The 10,466-nt window shown below is 44.3% G+C and overlaps 1 protein-coding gene across 1 annotated transcript; it reads right to left on the bottom strand.

Moving 5' to 3' along the window:
- Positions 1 to 3,507: 3,507 nt before the first annotated feature.
- spry4 (sprouty homolog 4 (Drosophila)) lies at positions 3,508 to 8,761 on the bottom strand. The gene is made up of 2 exons (XM_053490853.1): positions 8,542 to 8,761; positions 3,508 to 7,125 (listed from the first exon to the last, which is right to left on the bottom strand). The coding sequence occupies exon 2, from the start codon at positions 7,073 to 7,075 to the stop codon at positions 6,137 to 6,139; it is 939 nt and encodes a 312-aa protein (XP_053346828.1). The 5' UTR covers positions 7,076 to 7,125; positions 8,542 to 8,761; the 3' UTR covers positions 3,508 to 6,136.
- Positions 8,762 to 10,466: the final 1,705 nt, after the last annotated feature.

Here is a 10,466-nt window from a genome sequence, read left to right as displayed (position 1 = left end):
TGTGTGTGTGTGTGTGTGTGTGTGTTTCCTGTTTGAGTATGTGTGTTTGGCATGCATCGTCTATCCCTAAGACATTGTTGTTTGAAGATTTTTAATAGGGATAACAGCACAAAGGGCTGCAACCTTGAAACTTTAGGCCAGTGTTTGCGTGCTGAAAGTTCTCGAGACTTCTCGTAGTTTTGTAATTCTGGAGCAGGGTGAGTGCGGGGTATTTCATCATGTGATAGTGACAGGGAGGAATCTTTCCATTAGAAAATGACATATTTATGTGTGCGAGTAAAAGTGCTCCTGTAAATCAGCGCCGCTCTGTCTTTTTTTTCTTTTCCTTTTTTTCCAACTGGCTGCGTCCGGAGCACTGCGAATTCATTCGGCCCGGGTGTTAGTACAGAGTAGTCCTCTGATACAGCCCGGCAGTAAACTCTGATAAGGAGTGCTTTTCCAGAGCCGTGCCACAGAGGGGAAATGATGCAAGACAGTAGTCCCTTTGTTTAAAAAGTTGGTCGTTTGGTTTCATGCCACGGGCTTCAGAGAACAGAGAAGTCGAGCTGGTTTACTCGGAAACTACTGGCCAACTGTCAAGCCTGTCTTCTGGTTCTTTGTGTGTTTGTCTAATATCCTATGCCTCTTTTTAGAAACAAATAGTTATTATATACTTTAAAACTCATTTTGTTTGTGTTAAAGCTGAGAGATGTCCACGCTTGGTGTTTCTGATACTTTAACTTACTTTTGGGAGCTCAGGGGGGGAAAGCTTTCTCAATACTGCAGAAATGTCAAGATAGCATTTCCAAAAGCCATGCACTTGCTGTCTCCACATCCCCAGTGCACACACACACACACACACACACACACGGTCCAGTTCTTAAACAAGCTGGCTGTCCAAATCCCCCTAGTCTCACAAATCATTTAGCTGCACTCGTGTTTGTCTCTCTGGTGCATTGCATTCATATTCAAGACAGTTGGAGAGAAGGAACAAGGAGGAGGGGGGAGAGGGGGAGAGGAAAAGAAGGAGAGAAGGAGAGGAGAAAGAGGAGGAGGAGGAGATGAGTACAGCACCAGATGTGCTCAGGAGTTTTGCAATATGTCATCTGTGAGAGGACGTTTTCTTGAAGCAAGGCAACATGGATGAGTTCACTTCGGAAATGCGACGGCTGGCCTAGCTTTCCGCGCAGTCCAAATGGTACAAAATGGCCGCCCACATGACTGGGTTAGGCCCGGTGCCAGACGCAGGGGTAACGTTTCACATTTTCTACATGCGGTACTAATTGTTCTGAATCAGACCGCATTAGAAATGCCACAAAGAATGCAGTGAACAGCACTTCTGCAATCCGATATTTATTTTCCCCCAAATCTGAACGTCTTTTATTTGGGACGTTAAACCGTTATAGAGGCTTCATAAGAACAGATAACACTGAAGACTGTCTCCTGATTCCTTACATTGTACACTTGGATCGCAGTAAATATTACGGGTTATATTATAGTCCGTTTAAATGATTGAACAGAAATTGTGTAGTTTGAAGAGAGACGTGGAGAGACGTGCAGAGACGTGGACGCTCAGGGTCATTACGCCCCCCCCAACCCCCCCCCCCCGTCCTGTGAGTTATCATTCTGTCACCGAGGTGGACAAAGAAGTGTGTGATGACACCGCGTGTTTTAACGCACATGAGACAGGCAAATATTTCAGGACAACAGGTTCGGCAGGAGACAGGGTGTGTGTGTGTGTGTGTGTGTGAGTGTATAAAACAGCCTCAGGCAATGACAAGCATTGCTGCTGAATAGCTCTCTCTCTCTCTCTCTCTCTCTCTCGCTCCATTGTCGGGATGTCGAGCGGAAGAGAAGCGGGTGGAGCCAGGGGCCTCAGGTGCGCAGGTAAGAGAGGATGACAAAGGTGGCTTAATGTTTTGGACTGAGAACAATAGACGGAAACAAAAGGAGTATCTTGGTGGTTCCCGGGAAGGCGGTTGTGATTTTATTCCAGATTGTGGAAGCACAAGGCCGGACCTTTCGAAGGGCGAGTTATCTACAAGACCTAAAAGCTGTAGAGCAACATCCTGAAATATATCGAGCAGATTAATTTAGATCTGTAGAGCAGCTGGAGAGAACTGACCGGTATAATGGAGCCGAGTCACGCTTGAGTTATTTATTTATTGATTATTAGTTTATCATAATAGTGATATAGAGAATCATTAGTTACTGTTTTACTTTTTTAGGAGGTTAATGAGATATTACAAATGCATTTTCCACAAAACATCAGGTCTCGGTCCAGTTGTCTCCTTCACTGGAATGTTATAAAAAGACCAGAACGAGACCTTTATATTTGTTGTTTGTGATAACGCAGTTATGCAGCGACGTGAGGGACAAAATTTGTTCAAAACCTTAAGAATTACTCCAACCTTCTGCTATGAGATGGAAAAACAATCAGCTTACTTTCTCACAAATAAAAAATTGTGAGTGAGAATTTCTTTGTAAAAAAGCTGTAAACATTCAGATTCAAAAGTCTAATTTAAATGTCCTAGTTTAATCTGGTTTGAGGCAGTAGCTGTGTTCACTCTGTGTTCACTCCACCCACACACGACTTCCTGTTTATTTCACTCTAAATCCGAACGTGAATAACAAGGTATGTGTTCTCGTTGTTCATTGTTAAAATTTCCAGGACAAGTTTGGTACCTTTTGTCCCTTTGCCATTTCCTACAATCCTAACTCAGTCATCCTCAGTGAGCACTTCACCCTCGTCCAGACTGGGAACACTGGACATGGGGCCGGAACACCAGCTCATGGCTGTGAAATACATGGCTTCAATTTACTGCTAAAATCAACAACTGGGTCGGATAAATCCTAAAGTGGGAGGCCTTCATTTAGTGAAATTCTCTTGTAAAAAAAAAAAAAAAAAAGATCTAGAATATCATTAAAGTGCAGGAGAAAATCGTATTTCCTTTGGTCCACACACATCCTGAAGTCAATAAAAAGTCATGTTTAGGAGAAACCTAAAATCCAGATGTAGCAAAGTTATGTTTTATATGATTAAGATTATAGTATTGCTCACCAGAATGCTAGGTTTGCGCTCGAAGCTCATGACCACACAGGCACAGAGAGGAAGGAACGTGACCGCGTAAACACAGAGGCGAAGTCTGCACTAACTGCCCGGATCGTAGGCTTCGTCCTCAACCGAGTGCACTTCACATATCGATCAGCACAAACAGACACTCGTCTCAGTCCTGAAGCCGTTTTTACAGACTGACTGAGAAGCGCAGCGTCCCGGTGCAGTAATTATAATCAGAACAAAAAGTTTTAGTGGTCAGAACTTCAAGCTGCAAAAACACAATTCAGTTTGCTGAGCAGCAGCTGCTTTTATTACCCGATGTTTTCTCTATGTCTATAGCCGTAACAGATCGGAAATGTAATATATCACATATCTGGGACTGTTTAAAAAACCTTGGAGCGTTTAAAGATAATTATATTGCGCTAACATCTGTGTGTGTAATGGAGCATGAAGAAAAGACGCCACACCGCTTTATATTTAACAATATATATTTTTCCATTTCAGTTGTACATTCTGTTTTGACATAAGCTTTTATTCACACACAAAAGTAGGCATCTAAATAAATACTATATAAAATAGAACTTCAAAATAAATATATCTATAAAGGGACATTTGTTTTAATATGTGGGAGATTTTTTTCCTTTTTTGCCATGTTTAAAACAAAACAAAACAAAAGCACGTTGCTCCTTTATCAACAGTAAGAATGCAAAAGCAAAAGAAATGCAGAGAGTATAAGCCCAGTTTGGAAGGTTGCTTAATTGGAAAAAAAAAATAAAAAAAATAATAATAATCATTTGAAAATAAATAGTGGCCAAGAAAGTGTACCTAAAATTAAACTAAAAGAAAAGAACATATAGTCACAGCATCCTTAACACATCTACTTGTTGTTATGAAAAGGAAGATCATTTCAATAAAGGTCAAATTACATTGCAAACATTGTTGTGTGTGTGTATGTGTGTGTGTGTGTTTGGGAACCGAGTGGGGGTAAAGACTAAAAATCCTGGAATAAGATGGAATGGAATGTTACTTGAGAGGGCTCCATATCCCTCCCAGACAAGTTCATGCACAGCAGCTGTATATGTCAATCAAGCACAGAAGATTTTTCACCATTTTAAGATGAAGGCAAAAAGGCTGTGCCCACAACAATCACGTACAAATGGACCCGGGTTACGCTGAAACAGCATTCCTTCAGTGGATTCAATTAAATCTACAGTTTCAGGGGCACAGAGGAACCGTAGCCATGCCTTTCGTGCTAATGAGGCATGGTTAGCATAAACAGAGGTATTTTTATTGCCTGGCACACTTTTCTAAAACCAAGTGCTTTTAATAGAAAGACCTTCGCCTTCTACTGCACAACCACATCATCCTGACCCCCACCCACACGCAACCCTCCCAAAAATATAATATTCATCTATATATACTTTTGTACTGAATTGTAATTAAACTGTACCATGCGATTCTTTAGGACATTTGAAATGCATCTTTAAGACGGCTAGTTTCTCGACACTATTTACAAGAGCGTGTATCCTGCATAGTTCTAATTCTAGAATATTAATGATACATTTGCAGCTTTTCACCTACGCAACTATGCAAGCCTCCTCGCTCGTCTCTACTTTGGCACCTATCCAGGAATTAGATTGCAAAGACTTAACCCTAGCCTTTATACATTCAAGACTAAGAACAGTAGTGTTTATTTTATTTATTTTTCTTCTGCTTTTCTGATTTGTGCAACAAAGATGGGTACAAACATCTGAATATATAATGCTAAAAGATTCCATTAAATGAGCATCGGTGGAATTTCTTATATGAAAAGGTGGGTCGAGAACCCGAGCACTCGAGACACATCGTACCTTGCTGTCGGATCGCGTTAGATCACAAAACAGCTACACCCACATGAAACTAAAAAATTTTTACGAACTAGAACTCCTTTGGCAAATTACTTGTAGGCCTAATTCTAGACAAACCACAAAACTGCATAATGGTGAATCCTATGAGTAGTAGCGTACACCTGGAGGGGGTTGGTACATGGCAAACTAGTAGAATTTCACCAATTACAATAATTCTACATGCATTTGTACATAATGCTGTGCTTGTCATTAGGTTGTTTTTTTTTTTTTAGGTGTCTCAGTGAATGTTTATTATTTTGGGAGAACCCTCCTGCTGATCCGTTTGTCCCATAGCTTATGGATGTTTCTATCAAATGGTATTCATTTGTATGTAGCTATTAAAGTTTCCTATTAAACTGACTACACGTTGTAGTTACATACTATACATAATGTGTGAAAATTGTGCTCCCTGAGGTGATATCTTTTCTATAACAAATCAAACTGCTAATATTTGGAAGAAATATTGTGGAAGTTCACGTATGGTGACATGCATTGGAATACACGTGAAAGTCACTTGTCATTAAAACCCCACGAACCTGTCCGTACGATGACGGACAGCGAGCTATTCTGCAGAGGTGAATACTGGGCTCTCGCTTATTTTCCAAAGTAGTAAATTGCATTACTAGGTAACAAAGGAACTTGACTTCCTTTGACCGAAACAATGATGCCTTCTGTTCTCACCTCGAAAAAGGGAGGAAAAGCTCTATAACAAGCTTATAAGTGGCCATGGAGGTATAAAGTCTAGTTATTTTGATTGTAACATGTTATCAGCCTGGAATGCACTGCAACCTTTTCTCAGTGCCAGATCCGGGGAGGGATTGCCAAAGTATAGAATGCTCTTGAATAGGTGATATTTACTTTGACTGTTCCAAGCCACCCAAAGGCAAAATCACCAAAGGAGAAGACAGGCATTTCAGCAGCATTCTGTTGATGGCAAATGTTTTAACTAGAAGGTGAAATAGCAGAACACTCTGATCCCACAGAGAGAACCCCAATGGGAAAAAATAGGCCTTATCTCTTTGTAGTTTAAAAAATAAGACTTGCACCCATCACTCTACATCATGACTGAGGACTGTGGCATTACACTACTACGGTCAGAACCAAGCGTGAACCCTTTAAGTACCATTATGTGGGGGAAGTACGCAAGAACTGGAGAAGGTCCTGCCACCTTTCGCTTAAAGTCCTTCTTGGTTGATTTCTTTTGGACATGACATCATGAGGCCTGCTTCTCCAGGGGACAACTCTTAACCTCTGCCACCTTGCAGGCCTGCGCACTTTTGCATCTGCAGCCCGGGCGGCTGAGGCTGTCGTAGCATTTCTGTGAGAGCTTGGCACAACCCACGGCAGGCAGATAGCACATAAGGCATGGCAGGACGAGTGAAACGGCCGCCATGAAGGACCACCGCGCGCAGCAGTTTGAGTGCGAGCAGGAACACGGCTTGTCGGCGCACGAGCCTTCCTCGTCCTCGTCCTCGGTGCAGTGGTAGAAGACGCCTTTGACTAGGCACATGCAGGTGGCTGAGTCCACCAGGTTCTGGGCTGAGCACAAGCACTCCTGGTTGCACACCCAACATGAGGGAAGGGTCCGAGGCAGCGTACACTCCGTGCACCTGCACTTTCCACACTTGTCGCACAAAGGCATGTGGTTTTTCTCAGTCGGCACGGCCACCCCTGTTTTTGAGTGCTGGGGTTTGGATGCTGGAAGCTTTGGCTGCTCTGTACCCAGGATCCTGGGGTGGCCTCCACCGTTGGAATAAGAGTCCACCAAAGGGGTGGGTGCCGCATGCTCCAGCAACCGCTGATCGGAGGACGTGCTACTGCTACTGCTGATGGAGCTGGGTCGGCCGCTGAAGGAGATCCAGGGATGGGTTGTGGCATCTGGGGCCTCGCAGCGGGACAGGTGAGGGTGGTGATGAGCTCCGAGCAGGACCTCCTGCCCCCTGGTGGACACCTTGTGGCTCGGAGGCTGCTGTGACACCACCGCAGGGCTGTCGATGTAGTCGTTCTCCACATGCAAGGACTTCATCTGGTCAATGGGATAGATGGTCAACGGGTGCTGGAGCCGACCATAAGGGACCCTGCTGTCCAGCAAAGGCTGCACCATCATGGACGAAGAGACTCCAGGAATGTGGTGAGCAACCCTCGACTCCATCTGTAGGTAGTGTCCCTCATACACCAAAAAGAGCTCAGCATCCACTAGCCCTGTGAAGACACCAGCATGGTATTAGGACGGCACCCAGCTTTTACTGTCCATGTTCAGCCTTCTGTATGTTCTTACATTTCACTAACTGAGCAGTGTTAGTCAATAGCAGCAAAAACAAAAAGGAGGAGGAAATGTGTGAGGGTTTAGGGTTAGGGCAAACACTCTTATCAAAACTGCGCGCGCTTGTGTGTATGTGTGTGTGTGTGTGTGAGTGACCTCTCGGTATAATCACACACCATAAACCTTAAACAGAAATATAAAACCGACGCGTTTTATTCGCACTTCCTGCTGGTCTGCAGCTCGGGCACTATGGCAACCAGGGCCGGGTGAGAGGAGCCTGAGACCGCGCCGATGCCAAGGGGATAAAAGTACAACACGCTCGAGCACTGCGATGTCGAAGCTCGACAAGGTTTATCTAAATATAGAAGCGGAGATGAAACTCAGAGACAGTTTCCCCCGGACATGCAGGAAGCTTTAACCCGCTGCAGTCTGTCCGCCCACGCGCTGCCTCTCCATCACCAGGGCGCAACGGACCACAAAACGCCTCTATAGGTCTACAATCCGGACTACATGCACACGAGAGACGATTTGTTAATCCCAGATATCTAAAAAATATATAATAATAATAATAATAATAATAATAATAATAATAGTAATAATAATCCGGAACCTGTTGCAGCTTTACACTCGGATGAATAAAGCCAGAGCTTCGCGCATCTGGAGATCCGGTTCCTCCACCGCGCTTCATCTCATGCGCACTAAAGCCACCAGATCTGGGAGGATTTCTCCATTACAGGCCAGGGTTTTGATATTATATTAATAAATAAATACATTAATTAATGGATTATTCTATTAATTATACATTAGACATTTCAAAACAGGTCAACAATTAATTACATTTCAGGTTCGCATTTTGTTCTGCGTACAAATCAATCCGGAGTTAAAATCAGGATTAATCAGAAGTAAATCCGAGAGCAGATTACAAGGAGAACAGTGTCTCTCTCTCTCTCTTCCTCTCTCTCTCTCTCTCTCTCTCTTGTGGTGGAGATCTCCAGTGGAGCTGCGCTACACGACGCGTCAATTCCTCAACTCCAACACCAAGCGTTTACGCACAAAGCAAATCTAAGCTGCTGTCGTGTTCAACTTTCACGTTTTCAGCCTGTGTGTGTGTGTGTGTGTGTTTTCGACCCTGGTTATACTGTAGTTAAATATTGACACGAAGCGCAAGTACAGAGACGTCGTTTTTTTTTTTTTTGCCAAAGTGCGACACTGACCGCGCTGGGGGAAAATCAGGCTACATGAAAGAGCAGAACATAATGACGAGTGGAAACAAAACGAGGACCAGATAAGCAAAAGGTCTGATTTGACAGTGTATGGCGCATGGTTTAGATTTGGACAGAAATAGACAGACTTACTTGTTTTGAGCAGCAGCGCATTGTGACTCTGGCGGGTCACTCAGTATAATCCAACACTAAAGCAGTAGTTCCGTGTAGAAAATAATAATAATAATAATAATAATAATGAAGAAGATGAAGAAGATGATGATAAAAAGCCCCAAAAGCCCAGGTTAGAGATCCGGAGCAGCATGAGCGCAGTGTGCGCCGCAGAGAGGACTCGGGATTTCTGACACGATGTTGCAACTACATAAGGGGGGGATGGCTTTTTATGAATGGGAGGGTTTGGAGACGTACTGCGCAGATGCTCTGGCTCAGGCTTTTTTTTTGTGAATGGGAGGGCATAACGACTCCGGACGCAAATGCGTGGGGGTTACACTTTTATGAATGGGAGAGCTCCGGGTTTCACTGCGCATGCGTGCATATGAGTGTTTCATGAATGGACGAGACAGAGACGGAGAGAGAGAGAGAGAGAGAGAGAGAGATGGCGGAGGGGGAGCTTTTCGTCACCAAGGGCAATGTCAGAGTGGATTACACGAATAAGGCAGCTGTGTGTGTGTGTGTGTGTGTGTGTGTGTGTGTGTGCTTCACCTGCATTAACGCTGCGCTCTGGTTGTGTTTCTCTAAATGATTAAAACGAATGAGTGTTATGAGAATAAATCAGGAGACCAGAGATCTGACAAATCTATTCCAACTGTCCATGAGTCACTGGTTTGCCTACGCGCGCAGTGCGGTGTGTCGGTGACGATGCGCAGTGTGTGTGTGTGTGTGTGTGTGTGTGTGTATTTCTCAGCCCGTGGGCCAGGCTGGGTGTTTGGTCGTTATTTTACAGTGTAATGAGAGAGACTGAAGATCCGCAGCACGCGCGCGGTCAGGCGGGGCGCGAGGAGACACAAAGGGACCGGATGTTGTTGATTTGTAATGAAACCGCGCGGAGGAAATGAGTCTGAGTTTTCCTTTGAGCGCGCGCTCCTGCCCCTTCTCTTGCCCCTACTGCCCCCCTTCCTACCCCAGCGCCCCCCCGCCCCCTCCGTCCCTCCCGCCCCCGCGGATCAGCGCTCAGCTCGCGCCTGGACTAAAGCTGTCACGCGGTAATTGACGGCCTCCGCGTTCGCGCTCGTCTCCATGACAACGCGCGGCTCGGCTTCCTGACTAAGGCGAAATTCATTCACAAAGCGCTTGCCTCGTATTCACGGTCCCTCCTGCGCCATAGTCAGGAATCCATTATCACCACGTGACCTGCCTGGACTGTCTATACACTGATGTCATTTACATACGGTCTAACCGTAGAGCGCGCGATTAATACAACACGTGTGTGAACATTTAATAAACCCTGCTGTGTCCTCATCTGTCTCTGTCCTACAGCTAGAACCTGCTGTTTCTCTTAAACACAGGGAATGCACGACTCTGATTGGTTAATCCTGTTGTTGCTGTTGTTGTTCCTATGAAACACTTTCAATAAACAAACAAACAGCAAAAGAGGAGTTAATTTAATATCTGCTGAATCACTCAATCACAATACTGACTTGGTTTTTAACCTGTTATGACCTTCATTAGAAACAGATTTAGAGGGAAACTGCTGCCTAAAACACATTAAAATATATTTGTTTTTGGATCTGGGATCTGTGTCTGAATAATAGATTATATTCAACCCAACATAACCACATGTACAGTGACAAATATATCATTTCATTTGAGCCACAGTCTGTATAGGGAACATTAATTTTCAGTTCTGAGTCTAGACAGATGATACCGAGGTGCAAACTGCCCCCTTGGCTACTCTTTAAACGTGATGCTTTTCATTCAGTGCTAATGAGAGCGAACTGGAAATGCGATTATCACAGAGGAAATAAGGGCGCTTTTCACAGCTCCAATACACAGCAGGTCACACTTTACTATGGAAATCACCCTCAGCAGGCTCTCACACATATTAACAGGGCAAACTG

This window comes from Clarias gariepinus, unplaced genomic scaffold, assembly GCF_024256425.1.
Source record: "Clarias gariepinus isolate MV-2021 ecotype Netherlands unplaced genomic scaffold, CGAR_prim_01v2 scaffold_33, whole genome shotgun sequence".
Taxonomy (NCBI): Eukaryota; Metazoa; Chordata; class Actinopteri; order Siluriformes; family Clariidae; genus Clarias; species Clarias gariepinus.
The sequence above is the reverse complement of the archived record's forward strand: the minus strand, read 5'-3'. Positions and strand labels throughout refer to the sequence as shown.